The sequence below is a fragment of the Oryctolagus cuniculus genome, chromosome 4 (assembly GCF_051225735.1).
Source record: "Oryctolagus cuniculus isolate XC-2025 breed Fujian yellow rabbit chromosome 4, ASM5122573v1, whole genome shotgun sequence".
In the NCBI taxonomy this organism is placed as follows: Eukaryota; Metazoa; Chordata; class Mammalia; order Lagomorpha; family Leporidae; genus Oryctolagus; species Oryctolagus cuniculus.
In genome coordinates this window covers 34845670-34862545 of record NC_142870.1, presented here as the reverse complement: position 1 = coordinate 34862545, position 16876 = coordinate 34845670, and the positions used below count along the sequence as shown (strand labels likewise).

The following is a 16876-nucleotide window of genomic DNA, read 5'->3' as shown; positions in this document are numbered from 1 at the left end:
AAAACAAGTAATGCTTTTTATTAGATTTGTAAATGAGCTTCAAAAATACATGCATGAGGACTATGCTATGTTAAATGAAATGATAAACATGGAACTTTCAACAAATTATGAAAACAATTATCTGGGAAAGATCTGAAAGCAAACAGACCATTTCAAGTACCATTTATCCAAGCATTCAAGTATAAAAAGAACCCTGCTGCTTCTAAAAACAACTCCTCCCATTTTCTCATCATTCGTTTAGTCAGCAAATATTTTTTGAATGGAACATTTCTTGGTTGGTTGTTTTTTGTTGGCTTGTTTGTTTCCATTTGCTTCAGAAAAAAGAAAACCAGAAACCTTGGGGGTAATTTGGTTACATGAATTGTTTTTTTTTTTTTTTAAAGGGCTGCCTAGTTAAAAACAAACACATAGATCACCTATAGAGAGTGTAATTTACTTTTCAATTTTTTATTTGAAAAGCAGAGATTCAGAGTAAGAGTGGGAGACAGAGAGAGAGCTGGAAAGAGATTTTCCATCTTCTAGTTCCCTCCCCCAAATGCCCACAACAGTCAGGGCCAGCCCAGGCCAGGCCAAGGCCAGGTGCTGGGAACACAGTCAGGGTCTTCCCAGTAGTTGGCAGGAACTCAAGTGCTGCATCCCAGGGTCTGCATCAACAAGAAGCTGAATGAGAAGTGGTCAGGCTGGAACTTGCTACAGATGTCCCAAAAGGCAATTTAGCCAGTGCACCACAAAGTCTGCCCAGAGAATATAATCTGAATAGAGATGTACTCTGGCTTATCAAAGATATAGATTTCGAACATGTAGAAGCAGTATACATACTCGATTCCTATGATCATAGCCCTTTATGGCTTGTTAACTAACGAGGAGTGAAAGTGTTTTAAGTAGTTAGACTTCTAGTTTGTCTACATTTGTTTTATACTTAAATTTGCACTAGAATGTCTAGAGGAGAAGAAAATGGGTTAGGTGCATTAGGAAGGGAGTAACTGAGAATTATGAAATGTGCCATTCTTTTTCTAGGAATCCAGAGTGCTTGTCTCCTTCCAGCTAACTGTGGTTGAAATCATTTTTATTACCAGGTGGAGGAGCAACCTGAGAATCCCTGACACACTTCTTGCAGCTCCAAACTCTTCTAATCTTCTGAAAAGTCCTAGAAGCAAACCTGCATAAGGCTAAGAGGTGTGACTAAATAGGGTGAGATGTAAGTGAAACATCAGTGGGAACTGGTGGCCAGCATCCTTATCTTGTAGGATGGGAGGAAGAGCCACACTTGGGAGTGGAGGAGAGATTTAAAGACTGAATGGGGGATGAGCCTAGCCATCTCTGTTTGAAGTCTTGTATGAGTAAAACATGCCATGAGGAATTCTACTTGGCACGAGTCAGTGTAGCTGTCTACATGGTGTGACTTGGTAACTGGGACCACGTCAGTTCCCTCCTGTGAGCATCACGTACCCACAGAAAGGAAGTTACCTCAGCCAAGTCTAGGGTGGTAATGCCTTCGTTTATAAGCAATGCCAGAGAGTCTATAAACGAACACTAATCCGTGATTGAGAAAGTGCATGACACCCAGAAAGTGAAAGTTATTACAAGAGCGGCACTGACAATTTCAATTACTTCAGGTCAATGAACTTCACAAATCACTCCCTAAATCAGATTATCTCAAGGCCAGACCTCCTCTGTGTCCATTTTTCACATTTGGAAGCACTGTTACTTTTTCTCAGATTGCTTTTGTGAATGCTGAAATAAAAAAACAATTTCAAAATTGTGTTCTACCGGTACTAAGTGACAAACTAGTGAATAGAAAACATTAGAGTACCTTTGAAACTGATGACATTTAAAAGCAAAATGCTGTTGAAAACAATGGGAATGTAAAAGACTAATGGAAAGGCTTTCTCTTTTTAACTTTAAGGTGCATAAACTCTGCTTTAAACAGTGGACATAACTATTTAATAGTTAGAATTAATACCTTTAAATCATCATTTGGAACTCAGACTTGGAGGTAATTGTATTTCAACTAATGATAGAACACAAAATGTAGGCATTTAATATAATAATAAAGCAAGAGTATACTCTAATATTTTGATTGTGCATTCACTTACCAACTAAACCAAATATTAGTCTCCTGGTTCAATTACCTCTGACATCTTAAGCCTCTTACCTCGGACTGTGAGGGTAGCAGAGGACTCCACCTTTCCCACTCGATTCTCCGCAATACACATATAGGTGCCTTCATCTGTACTCATGGCCTTTTTAATTCTCAGTGTGTAATCATCTCTGATGTCATACCTGTGTAGAATATGAACTGGCTTCATTACATTATATTGGTTATAAAGGCAATAACACCAAATGTTCATCTGTATCTTTCTCTCCTTAGGCTGTATTTTGTCTAAAACACAACACATACACACACCAAAATATTCAACCATACCAGTACAATTATTTAGATTAAAGGTGTAGTTAATAAGCCCATTAAATTCACATTTTATCGCTAGTTGCTTACCAATTGCCTATACTTTGTAAATGTATACAACTCATGTCACTTCAAAATTCTCAAAAGCATTATTTGTACTTTGGCTTTTCTTTGGGTAGCTTTTTTTAAAAAGTATTTATGAGAGAGAGAGGGAGAGAGAGAGAGAGAGAGAAACACATAGCCAAGAGGAATGGGCTCCCATTTACTGGTTGCTCTCCAAATGCCTGCAATGACCATGACTCGGTTTGGGCCAAAGCCAGGAGTGGTAAACCCAGTTCAGTTCTCCCATATTTGTAAGAATTCCATCATTTGAACCATCACCTGCTGCCTGCCCACTTCTACTCTGGTAGGGAGCTGGAATCAGGAACTAGAGCTAGGAATTGAACCCAGGTGGTCTGCTGTGGGACACAGGCTTCCTAGAAAGCATCTTAACTAGCTAGGCCACACTTCTACCTTTTTGGTGGTTTTTAACTACTAAGGCAAACAGTGTACATTTCTGTTTCTTGATCAGTTATATTCTTTTTTTTTTTTTTGCTAAGTTGTACTGTGTTCAGCAAAATGGTTTATTCTTAATTTTAAATTACTTTTACTTTATAATCAGAATTTAATTAAATATAACTGCTATAAATCAAGAACAGTTAACCAATTTTATCATGAGCATTGTGGCATATAACCATATTTAATTTTTTTAACTTAATACTTCAAATTTTTTTAGTTAACATAGTTTTGTATTTACATTACAGTCAAAGGCTTACTGCCTCTACTAAAGAAAGAGTTCAACAAATTAAGAAGGGAAAGAGACCATAGTCCAGCAGGAAATTAGGCAAGGGCCATAAAAACAACCAAAAAAAAAAAAAAAAAAAAAAAAAAGATGTTCAGCTTCTCTCATATGAAGTAAACTTTAAAAAAGCTACAAAACCATTACAACTATAGTAGCAGGTGAGTCCTACAAATTTGTTTGACAAAGATTCAAAACAAAGTTTGACGAAACACTATTTTTTAGATATCTTGAATTAGAAAAAAGCTGAAATATATCAAAGGAGAAATTCTTACTCTTACTTGTTGGCAAATTGACAAAATGGATATTAGTTAAAACTAATGATTGTTGAAACTGGCAATAGTAAGTAGTTCATGAAACATCAGTACGTCTTGGAGTGATTTTTAGGAACCTAAGTCCTCAACCCCTTCACATATATTTATTGTCTCAATTCCATTTTGTTAACAAGTAGACTCACAGACTGGTTCAGGAACAATTTAAAAATTGTAACATGAATCACTTGGGATTACTTTCATAAGAATTTATTCTGATTGGAATCTAGGAAATGATAATCACATAAACAAAATAATGAAGGCATTTTTCCATTCTATTCTTGTATGATCCTTTCTTTTGCCTTTTCCCTATTGTTTTTTATTTAAACACATATTTTACAATTGCTTCCGATTGGTCACACTGCCTCTCTTCCACCCATACACCACTGTTTGATACCTGCTTTCAAAATATTATCTTAATTGCTTCTATCTGCTCAAAATTAGTTATGATTTTCTATTGTTTCAGTGCAAAACAGACTTTTCAGGCTTGTATTTAAGACTACTATAAGATGATGTCTTCTAGCTTTAGCTATAAGAACAATACAACTTAACTTTATTAAGGCTAAGATGCAAACTTCACTTTCATTTTATAGAGCTTTGAATGACAAAAGCTATGCCAATGTACCACTAGTGCCAACTAAACTCAACTACCCATCTCCTCCACCCTTTAATGATGTGGTTCCTTTGCTGTCTGTGTGTTTTGTTTTACATTTATACTTATTTATTATGCCATAAGTCATTAGGAAAGACTTAGCCAAGATTCTGTTTAAAGCCTTTCATTACAACATTCTAAGTGAATCTATTACCTGCACAGAAATAATTAGTTTAATTCTAAATGCTAACTTAAGATATATAAGACACAGTTACATAAATGAGATAGAAATATAATTTATACATTTGCATGTGCAGACATTTATATGTTCATAAACATTTAGTTATACTGCCTGGTAACATTTCATGTTAGGGACATTTCATTAAATGGAGGATAAATGCAATATGAAAGCTGTTTATCTCTATTTTGTTGGGAAAAGATGTTTAGATGAAAATTACAGAACACATAGTATTTGAACTTTAAATTAGTATTAAATATAACTTACTGAGATTGTTCACTTTTTTAAGGAGGATGAAAACAAGATAAAGAATGGGAACACTGGGGCTGGCGCTGTGGTGTAGTGGGTAAAGCTGCCCCCTGCAGTGCCAGCATCCCATGTGGGCTCTGGTTCTAGTTCCTGCTGCTCCACCTCCAATCCGGCTTTCCGCTATGGCCTGGAAAAGCAGTGGAATATGGTCCAAGTCCTTGGGCCCCTAAACCCGTGTGGGAGACCCAGAGGAAGCTCCTGGCTCCTGCCTTCGGATTGGTGCAGCTCCGGCCATTGCGGCCAATTGGGGAGTGAACCAACCGATGGAAGACCTCTTTCTGTCTCTCCTTCTCTCTCTGTAACTCTAACTTTCAAATAAATAAATAAATCTTTTAAAAAAAGAATGGAAACACTATATTTTGTTTTTTTTACAAATTATTTTTCATATGAAAAACTGAAACATTACTTGGGAGTTATAAAATTAATTATTCTTAGCTATGAATAATACGTACCATTTTTCAAAAATATTGTACTGTCACAAGCAAATAGGAGATCTAATTTTTTTTGCTAACTACAGATAGGTTTTCAAGTAGAGATTGTAAAACAATGGAAAAGGTTGGTCTGGTGGTATGAAAATTCCTGATACAATATTTCTGGAACAGAGTATATACACCTGGGTGCTGAAACCATTTTCCTGGAGACAGGTATGCATAGGAGTACACAGATCTTGAGTAACATATTTTAATGATTTTACATTTTATAGTGCTCAGAATAGTTCCTAGGAATTATTAGATTCTCATTTAGCATTGTATCATTTTAACTTCCCCTTGATGATTGTTGAAATGACAGAAAATTATTATGACGATTTCATTATTTTATTAAAAAATGTTTATGATCTGGCTCCTACATGGCAGGCCTTGTGCAAAATTTGGAGCCTATCTGCCTTCATAGAATTTAGATCCCAGTGAAGTGATTCTCAGCCGGGAAATCAGTCTGTCTCTGAACCAGAGTAGATCAAAACTCCCTCTTAGGCTTTCTCCAGACGACACATTTTCTCTAAAAGTTGACACACACATGTTTTAGAAGACCATGCCCTATGTGTCCCCAATTAGAAATAACTGCTATTAAGGCCAGAACTAATAAATCTAAATCTGATTGCATATACCCACTGTTTGAAACTCTCTAATGGCTTCTTATTCATTCAGTCACTGAGAATAAAGTCTGTTTCTTTATGTTCAAGGCTTTAGGTAATCTGGTCCTTGGTGCTCCCTCCAAGCTCATGTTCACCCTGTTCTAGCCTCATGGATCTTCCTTCCTTGCTCAACCTAAGTAGTCAATTGCACTAGATTTTTGTTCTACTGTAACAAATTCATGGAATGTTCCTCCTAGCATTTTCCAGTGCTAATCCTTTTTGTCTTGCAAGGTGGATCAAATATCCTTGCTTCAAAGATGTCTTTTCTTCCTAAGCAATGTAAATAACTCTCAGGCCACTGAATCAGTCACTCTTAAAAATTACTTGAAATTCTTCAATCCTACACCTTACACCTGGAGGCACTACTGTTTTTACACTATTGCTGCATCACCATCTTAGACTCTGGCTTGAACCTCCTGCTGCCTATATGAATGCTCATAAGAAGTGTTTCAGGTGAACAGAAATGATAGTCCCATGATTGTAATCAATTAGCTCAAGAAATATGAGGATAGGTTTTAAAGAAAATTATGGCAGTCTAACTTCAACACCTACAAAATAAATATGTGTCTCATTACTAATTTCACATTCAGGCAATCTCAGACAAAACCTGACACATTTCCTTTTCCAGACCACACATGGAGGCAGTTAGAGCTGGTGGAAAACATTCTCAGGAGTATCCACTACCAGTCTCTTCTTTCTCTAAGTCTTTTTTGAGCCTTCTGAAACAACACATTTGACAAGAAGTTACATGTCAAATATTTCTGAAGGTCCAAAAATGTGGTCTCATTTCTTTCTGGATAATTTGGTACATGTCTAATAGTAATTTCATCGATGCAATACATCCTTGCATTGGAAATCTGGGGAAACAGTCATTTTTCTCCTGAAAGCAAATATTGACAGAGTGATATGAAAATGTATGAATAACGATGCCTTACATTTAAAGAGATTCTTGTGGTGTTGAACAAGTTAACAAAAGTTTCCACGATAACAAATAACTTAGAGAAAGATGCCCATTTCCAAACGCAATTTTGCTGAAGAGTGTGCTGTGAGTGTTGTCTCAAGTTAAAAGTGGTCTTGACCCTTTATAAGTATACTTCTTTTATGTTTTTGAAAGGGAGAGAGACAAGAGTAAGTCACAGAAAGAGACAGAGATCTTCCATCTGCTATTTCACTCCTCCAAATGCCAGCAATATCCAGAATTCTATCAGTGTCTCCCATGTGGGTGGCAGGGACCTGAGCACTTGAACTATCACTGCTGCATCCCGAGTGCACATTAGTAGCAAGCTGGATTGGAAACAGTAAGACTTGAACCCAGGTACTAGATATGGGATGCAGGTGTCCCAAGAGGTGTGTTAACTGCTGTACCACAATACCCACCCTGATTTATATTTTTAATAGAGTAACACACCTCTTCCATTTGATGCATGTGTTTATTGTTGTGTGGTTATTATATTGGGCAAATACATACGTATCAATTTCATTTTCATTGCTTCAAACTATTCACAAATTATCTTAATCACTGTGGCTTTTTCTTTTTCTTTTTTTCAACATTACTCCAAAATCTTCTGTGACTCTATCAGGCTCCTAAGTGTTTTTATTGCTATGTACAAACTTTAACATTATTCTGTTATTGAACAATCAAAGTTACTTAAATTGTGCTCTCAATTGTCTTTAGCTTTCTTTAAATAGTTCAGAATAAATTCTAAATATGTAGAGCACATTTTGGCATAAAACAATTTCTTTGTAACGTGGTTTAAAATGATATGTGATCAACATGTAGGAAGTATTGCTGACTGTAACTAAAAAGAAGAAAAAGAGTAGCAGATGAGAAAGCATTCCTGATGAGCAAATTCTAATAGAAACGGTGATTTTCACTGTGAAATCTGCCAGTCTCGGATTTATATAAATGCAGTCGTGGTTGCCAGGTTTGATTAATGACAGTAGTACAATCGTGCGCTGCAGTCCCCACCATAGAGACACCTTATTTTTTCCGATATGAAACACGGCTGAAAAATGCAACCCAATCAGATTTGGCCCCCAGACAACATGTGCTATCGTCACTGTACCATGAATTGAGATTGATTGGTAACCATCTGTGACAAAGTGGGAGTAGAAGCTCTGGTTTTTTTGTGGGTTTTATTTTCTCAAGGAAAAAAAAAAAAAAGAAGAAAAAGAAACTGACTTGTGTCAAAATCATTACCATCTGTTCAGCTAAATAATAAACAAAACAAAATAAACTTACTTTAATGCTTAAGACAACAGATTGTAGGCAAGGTTCTATTTGTGTGTGATCTTATGCTAGTGAATCATCTTCAAAGTGCTTCAAAAGAGAAGTAGCATTCATTTTTTTAAGAAGCAAAATGCTACATTCCAAAATCATTTTTAACTTAAATGAATCTATTTTACTTAAATCTACTTTACTTTTCATAAAGAAACCTCATTCTTAGTAGGGAGATTTGTCTATAAATCTAAATTTATTTTTAAAACATCGAACAAAACTTGAAAACTGGCAAACTTTTGTAACATAACCACATTTCATTCATTACTCATACTTCTGCAATTCCCAGTGTATATTGAGCCACTAAGGTAGCCACTTCTGATGATTTTCTGCCTCTTCTGAATATCATTCAGATAATTAGAGTCTGAAGCCTTCCACAATAGCTATAGAGTTGGAGAGGAGAAGAAAAGAAGCAATAGAGACTAGGATTTCTTTTACAAACTGGACTCCTGCCATGATCAATTCAAGCCTGTGTATCTCATCACCTTGTCTGAATTATGTGAGAATCCTATAAAACTTCCTGAATGGCCATCCTCATCTCAAAAGCACCTTTGTTTTCCATGGAAGGAAATTTACTTTCTCTATATTTTTAGTTTTTGAAAACACCTACGACTTGTTATTATAAGACTGTTGGCTCTGGTTCTAGAACAAGTGTTTTGAATTAGCACTTAAAATTTTATTACGCATCTGCTTTATTAATCATTAAGTGGGCCAATAGTAAAGACTATGAATTGAAACAGGAAATATTTAATGTCTACGTGAATAAATGCTTTTAAAGAGACAGCAGAGACTGGAAAAATTCGTTTTCAATTTTGAAAATATTCCACTCCATCCAAATAGATGATCACCCTACACTTTTAGACCCTTTCAAGGGAAAAGGAAAAAGAAAAAGGTCTCTAATAATGAGCCTTCCATAGTTCCATAATCCAGTACAAATTTCACTATGAAGCTTTACGAAATCCACATATATTCTATTGCTCTGCAGTCAACATGAGAATTTTTAGGACCCAAATACTTATAGTTTTATATTAGAAACCATTTCGTGATTTTCAGACACACCTATAAACTAATCCATACCATGGTACTATGTTATAGACACGGAGATTCATCCATTTAGGATTGTGAGACAACGTTTTTCATTACTAACAAAAATACATTTTAATAAATCTCAATTCAATATTTAGGCATGGCACTTGTCTATAAAATATTTTTTTCGCATCTTTCATGCTTAACAGCTGAAAATAGGAAAACTTGCTCAATTTTCTCAATATAATCTTTCTGCTTACAATTTTTCGAACAAAATTTTTCTATGGACAACACTTGATACTGCTATTAAGACTCACATAAGTACTTCTTGGCAACCTAAATCCCCTATGACATTTTTTAATCTTTAATACTTAAGATGTATCCTAAAAGAAGCTCTCAAATCACATTTTAGGTTAGGGACCCCAAATTAAGCACAATAGGTTACTGTTTTGCTGGAAAAAGGTAGGTTGACTCATCTTCTAAACTCTCTATCCTTCCCTAAACCTTATTCTTTTTACTACAATTACAATGCAAACTAATATTTACAGTTTAGATGAAGTAACTCTTTACCCATTCATTCAAGGATCAGGTTACAAGCAATTTCTGAGCAGGGCTTCTAAGAGAAGCAGAATCAGCAAATATCCTTTTAAATCAATGTCAATTGTAACATTATTGGAAAAGGAAAGGAAACAAAAATCCTGAATGATTGGACTCATAGGGAAATAGTAAGAGACAAGGACATTTCTGAATTGAACTTGCTGTTCCCTTCTAGAAGATTCTAGAAAGCCAAAATGAAACTTGAAATATGGTGGCATTCAGCCTGTCTTACATAACCACAGAGCACGCTTGCATATTCTTGGAATATTCTTGAATTCCAAAACTATCCTTGTTACCACCATCCTCCAGGCATAGACTGCTCCCTTACTGGGAGCTTGACTCATGAAAACAAACCCTTGTATACTTGTCCCCTCTTATCTCAAGTTTTTCTTTCCACTGTTAACTGAGGTCCAAAAATATTATTATTTGTCTTGACTTACAGGGGAAATTGACCACATTCATTTTACATTTATCATAGTATATTTTTATAATAGTTTCTATTTAAAATTTGTCATTACTGTTAATCTCTTACTATGTCTAAAATGATACACTAAGCTCTAATTCAAACATCCCGCTAACTCAAAACCCAAGCCCCCTCCAAGTCTGAATGCATGAAGGCTATGGCCATCCGTCAAGTATCCCTGTCTCCCCTATCTTCTGCTTCTAAGGCAGGCATGGCGGGGGGGGGGGGGGGGGGGAGGGTCCAGAGTATTTTGCAGCCAACACTTAAGTTCACAGCCTACTGTCCCTGGTCCCACACAGGGACATGTCCATCTTCTGTCATCTTATTCCCTTGTTTGTCCCTATAGAGAGCTTCACGTCACCTTCATATAAATTCTCAATTTTTTTGTGACCATCTCCACAAAAATTTTCCCTGTGCTTTCTGAAGTGTCTCTTTCCTGTTTTCTAAAATTCATTATCTTGTCTTCCTCATTTATCCTCCATGCTTTGATGGTGTTCTGGATCTTTCCTGAGAGTCCGTTTACTGGGCTCAGATGCAAGAGAGCAGAAAAAAGAGTGTTTTCCCTGAGCATTCCAGAAAATACTCCTTCTGACACAAAAAAGTGAGTGGTTGAATTTTTTTGAATGAACTCCTTACTCCCTCTCCTAAAAATAAAAGTAAAGCAAAATAAGAAACAATCAGATTTTATTGATTTTCATGTCACTCAGTGTCCGAAAGGAATCTATAGAATTTCCTTCTCCTTAAGAAAATGACTAAAAGGAAAATTAATAGGCCCTATTTTTATTAGGCTGTTAAAAGTTTTATAGTGGGGCTGGTATTGTGGTGAAGCGAGTAAAGCCCCTGCCTGCTATGCTAGCATTCCATATGGGCACTGGTTCGAATCCCAGATGCTCCTCCTCCAATCCAACTTCCTGCTAATGTGCCTGGGAGAAGCACTCACATGGAAGACCCAGAAGAAGCTCTTGGGTCCTGGCTTTGGACTGGCACATCCCTGGCTATTGCAGCCATTTGGGGAATGAACCAGCAGATGGAACGTCTCTGTCTCTGTCTCTCCCCCTCTCTCTGTCAATTCTGCCTTTCAAACAAATAAATAGATCTTTTTAAAAAAGTTTATGTTTTTTAAAGATTTATCCATTCATTTGAAAGACAGAATTATAGACATAGAGACAGAGAGAGAGTCTTCCATCCACAGGTTCATTCCCTAAGCGGCCACAATGGCTGGAGCTGGGCTGATCTGAAGCCAGGAGCCAGAAGCTACTTCCGGGTATCCCATGTAGGTTCAGGGGTCCAAGCACTTGGACCATCTTCCATTGCCTTTCCACACCATGAGCAGAGCTGGATTGGAAGAGGAGCAGCCAGGACACAAATTGGTGTCCATATGGGATGTCAGTGCTGCAGAGACTTAACCAACTATACCACAGTGCTGGCTCCTAAAAATGTCTTATAGTTAAACATACAAATATGTTGCAATTAGGAGAGTATGTTGATAAAATAAAGCCACGAGGCTGGTGTTGTGCAGCAGGGTAACTTGCCACCTGCTACATCGGCATCCAATATTAGGGTGCCAGCCAATTCAAGTCCTGGCTGCTCTGCTTCCTATCTTGCTTCCCACTAATGATCTTGGGAAAGTCTCTGAGCCCTTGCCACCCCGTGGGAGATTAGTATGGAGTTCCTGGTTCCTAGCCTTGGCCTGGTCCAGCCCTGGCTGTTACAGCTATTCGGGGAGTGAACCAGCAGATGGAAGATTTCTTTCTCTCTGTCAACTGGCCTTTCAAATATATAACAAAAACCTTTTTAAAAAATAAAAATAAAAAACACATGGGAGAAAGTCAGGAGACAGGTTCAATTATCCTTCTATTTAGAAATAATTATCTCATTGGCTTAAATTATTTGAAGACAATTGGTTTTATAATAGGACTACAAATCGTGACATCAAATTTGGAAAAGTGGATATACTGTACAGTCATGTCTTGGATAGAAATTACCCTAAATTTTAAATCCTTTTAGAAAAGAACTGGAGGGATTAAGTTTAGAAGAATCCACAGAGCTCACAGCTCATACCTGAAGTTTTCTCAGACAAAGATGTGTGTACTGCACTGTACTGAGTCAGAAATGAACTCTGTCCAATAAGGGATTGTCAATCTGGAGTAAGTTGGATTTTTACTAGACAGACTCAAACCAGTCTCCACCAAGTTCAAACTGAACACTTGCTAAGCTACAGGGACCTGTACAGAGGGATGGTCCAACTGGGCTAAGGTCTGGGAGATTCCAAAGACTCTCTCTTTGCTTCTGCCAACAGAATATTCCTCATGAAATGTCCTTAGGGAATAATTTAGAAATTTTACAGAGCCTTTTAAGGGCACTTCTGCTCATTAAACGTGTCACATAACTTGTGGGTTGAGTAGATCTATTTGAAAATGAAGGTCAGAACACTTTTCTGAGATATTCTTAAGCAGTTCCATCAATTCAACAACTATTTCATTGGCAAAGAATATAGAGAAAAATTATTTTAGATATTCTAGAAAATATGCAAAAATATTCATTCATCTCATGTCATAGGGAAAAAAAGTGCCTTCTAATGATGACATGTTGATGTCAAATCCAATCATGGAATTATTTGTACAACTTACTTGGTGTTACCTTCATATCTAAGACAGTAAGAAAAAGACTATTGTTTTTGAAACCTGTTCCATTATATTTTCTGACATTTTCCCCTTATCATTAAATACAAAACTAGAGCCAGTATTGTGGCACAGCAGGTTAAGCTGCCCCTTTGGATGCCTGTCTCCCGAATCGGAGTGCCAGTCTGAGTCCTGGCTAGTTTGCTTCTGATCCCGATCCCTGTTAATGCACCTGGGAAGTAGGAACAAATGACAGTTTAAGGATTTGAGTCCCTGCCACCCATATGGGAGACCTGAATGGACTTGCTGGCTCCTGGCTTCAGCCTATCCCATGCAAGGCTGCTGTGACCATTTGTAGAGTGAATCCGCAGATGCAAGATCTCTCTATATATCATTCCTCCCTGTCACTCTGCCTGTCAATTAAACAAACCTTTAAAAAAATAAAAACAAAATGGTAAATAATATCAAATGACAATTAACAGGCAATCCCTGATTCATCTTTTCCACCAAATAAGCATTTATCAACCTCACCATTATTGTCATTTTGAGTCATACTATTCTGTGCTAGGGGAGTTGCTGTCTGCAAAGCAGGATGTTTAATGATGTTTTTGGCTTCTATCAACTACATGCCAGTAATCCAATAAAAAAAAAAAAGTCTCCATATATTGCCAAATATCCCTCAGGGAATGGAAGAACCAAAACCACTCCCAGTTGAGAGTCACTGTAATAAATGTACAACTGGTGAGGACCAGTGTCAGCTCTAGGCTTGGGTATTTGAATTGGAGATAAATACAGTAAGGGAGTTGGGAAGATGGAGAAATAAACAGTTTATCCAAAAAATGTGGAGCTCAGCATCATTTACTTTTTTTCTTAGAAAATTACATGGAAGTCCACAAAAAAAAAAAAAAAAAAAAAAAAAAAAAAAAAAAAAAAAAAAAACCTCAATGACCATGGGTGAAACATGTAATGAAGGATGTTCCAGTTCCAGTGTGGCAAATGAACGCATGTTCTTCATGTCAGAGAGAGAAGCCTGGTGCTGGAAACCAGCTTTGAGACCCAGGGTCTTGTGACCTTGAGCATGGTATTCAACATCTCTAAGCTTCTGCTTCTTTCTCTACTAGAAGAAAGGATTCCTCTCTGAAGAGAGGACAGAACGTCTACTTTGACTATGACCTTGTCTAAATAAGATGGGAGTTGGCGAACTCAAGACGTTCCATAGCCTTGGCAGCTCATGAAAAGAGCCTAGGGTGATTACTGATGCCACAAACAAGAGTGTCAATGGTTAAGTCAACACCAGGAGTCACTGTGCACTTACTCCCCATGTAGGATCTCTGTCCTTAATGTGCTATACATTGTGAATTAATGCTATAACTAGTACTCAAACAGTACTTTATACTTTGTGTTTCTGTGTGGGTGCAAACTGTTGAAAGCTTTACTTAATATATGCTAAATTGATCTGTATATAAAGATAATTGAAAATGAATCTTGAAGTGAATGGAATAGGAGAGGGAGTGGGAGATGGGATGGTTGCAAGTGGGAGGGACGTTATGGGGGGGAAAAGCCGCTATAATCCAAAAGTTGTACTTTGGAAATTTATATTTATTAAATAAAAGTTTAAAAAAAGAAAGGATTCCTACTTCAAAGTTGTTGATAAAATTAATTATAAACCATTTAAACACCTATCACAAAACCACAGGGCCTTCAACAATTTAATTTTTTTAAAATGTAGGTTCCATTGGAAGTAAATTCTTGCAAACAGTAGTGACGACAGTCGGTTTTAGAACCGGAGTGCTTAAATTCCAATCTCTTTCTACCACTTAGATTTGCCCCTCAGATCCTTCATATGATGAACAGGGATGATGAGAACCTTGTTTAACGAGGTAACAATGAAGACAGAATGAGTCAGTTGCATGTGAAGCACTTGTAAATATTCACTGTTACTCCCATAGTTAATACATGTTAAGATATTTTAACACCTCTGGAATTAGAAACATCTTAGCACCCATGGCATATCATAGCGTATTTGGTTATCTTTTCTCTTCCTAATTAAGAGGAAAAAGTACTGTTTGGATCTCACAATCAATTCTATCTTGGATTCACTGACATAAGGTACTATTATGTGATTTAAAATGGTACTAAACAACAAATATTTTAACTTGTATATTAATTATAATGCCTTTCATCTATGCACCAAAATTGTAAGTTTCAGTGTTACTTTTGAAGTTTTTTTCCCATGAAGCTTGATATATGAACAATTTCGAATTGAGAAAAAAAAAGTTTTCTTTGTATCACCATTTGTATTAATATCCATATTTTGGTATTCACAGGAAATGCCTAATGCAATCCCTAACGATCTCCCAGATAACTTCCTTCCAGATCTGTCTACCTCCAAACTTCCTCTGCTCTAGGTTATCCTCCGTATAATTACATGAATCAATTTTCTAAGTGTAGGGACAAAGATACATTTCTCTTAAGGGCCATTGCATGATGTGTTCAGTATAAACACTTCACTTGGAATTAGAGGCTTTCATCAAAGAGCCTCACCTAACCTTTTTGGTTTTAAGTGCCACTCTCCTACACTCCAGGCAAACGGAACCACTCATTGGTGGCCTACACTTTCGAAAGCATTTCCCTCCTGATTCCTCCCCTTGCAATAGTTTGCAGCTTCTCTCATGGAAATTCCATTTTCCTATTCAGATCCATCTCTAGCTTCACATGGGAACAAAGTATCTTTTCTTTTCTGAAACCCTGGAGTCGTGTATATAATCATTTTGGTATAGGTTAACTTATTCAACACTATACACGTCTCACACCCTCTACTTGAATCCATGAGAACAAATTCATCTATTGTAGCTGTTGGAATATCAACACATCCAACTAATGATGAATGTGTTTGATTATTTTAAAGTAAATCTTGAAATACTTTATTATTACTCTACATTGAAGGTTTTAAATAGTATTTTGAGAAAATAGACCTCTTATTATAAATTATGTTAACAAGAGGGTAAAATATTTTTTCTCTTTTTCAATGTCTCCAATAAATATAATAGGTCTGGTTTACATTCTTGTTTCTTTTATTTGTGGTATAAATATTTGAATAAACTTAGAAAATGTAGATTATGGGTGGAAAGTTTGTGGTTTTCACCAAACAAATTTTTAAGAAACAAGTACCATTTATTGTTTGAATTGTAATGATACAAAACTCCCAGATATTTTTTACATATGATATACATTTGATGAAAGGAGTTGAAAAAAGATTATAATACCTTTCATAACAATAACATCGTGCACATAAGAATAATTAGCCAATTTCTACACTGAGGCCTTGCCACAGTACTATTTTATTGATCTACATGATTAATCATCTCTTTAGAAGAGAGTTATACTATTTTAATTTATCAGAAAATGTTCACTGTACCCCAATATCAACCTCTCACCTCCAAATATGGCTTGGAAACATCTAGCTCTGGAGTCAGTGGTGTGGCACAGCAGGTTAAACTGCTGCTTGTAATGCTAGCATCCTGTATTGGAGCACTGGTTCCAGTCTCAGCTGCTCCAGTTCCACTCCGGTCCCCTGATACTGTTGCTGGGAATGCAGCTGAAGATGTCCCAAGTGCTTGTTCCTCTACCCCCCATGTGAGAGAGCATGATGGAGCTTTGGGCTCCTGGCTTCGGCAGGAACCAGTACTGGTCATTGCAGCCATTTGTGAAGTGAACCAGTGGATAGAACTTTCTCTCTTTTTCTCCCCCTCTCTCTAGGTAACTCTGCCTTTCAAATAAATTAATTAATTAAGAAGATCCAACTCCAGTTAGATACTCCTATGTAACAACTAACACAGATTTTATTTTCCTAACAAATGACTTTAATGAAGTAGGTTTTATACTTTAAAAAAGTTGTTTATTTGGTTTATTTGAAAGGGGGACAAAGAGAAGGTGAGAGAGAGCGAGAGAAAGGGAGAGAGATTTCCTTCTTTAGGCCAATTTAAATTTTCTGGTTTTTAACCCCTTACTGGAATAAAAAAGGTATTATCACAGTTCTCTAAATATATTGAATCACTGCCATA

General features: G+C 36.6%; 1 protein-coding gene across 22 annotated transcripts in view; it reads right to left on the bottom strand.

Annotated features, from left to right (window-relative positions):
• The window catches only part of ROBO2 (roundabout guidance receptor 2), a 1407887-nt gene that overhangs the window by 135234 nt on the left and 1255777 nt on the right, over positions 1-16876 (bottom strand). For all 22 annotated transcript variants that reach the window (XM_089330658.1, XM_089330657.1, XM_051859425.3 and 19 more), the window contains one exon: positions 2156-2283. In XM_089330658.1, the coding sequence (XP_089186784.1) occupies positions 2156-2283 (128 nt within the window). The remainder of the gene's footprint in view (positions 1-2155; positions 2284-16876) is intronic.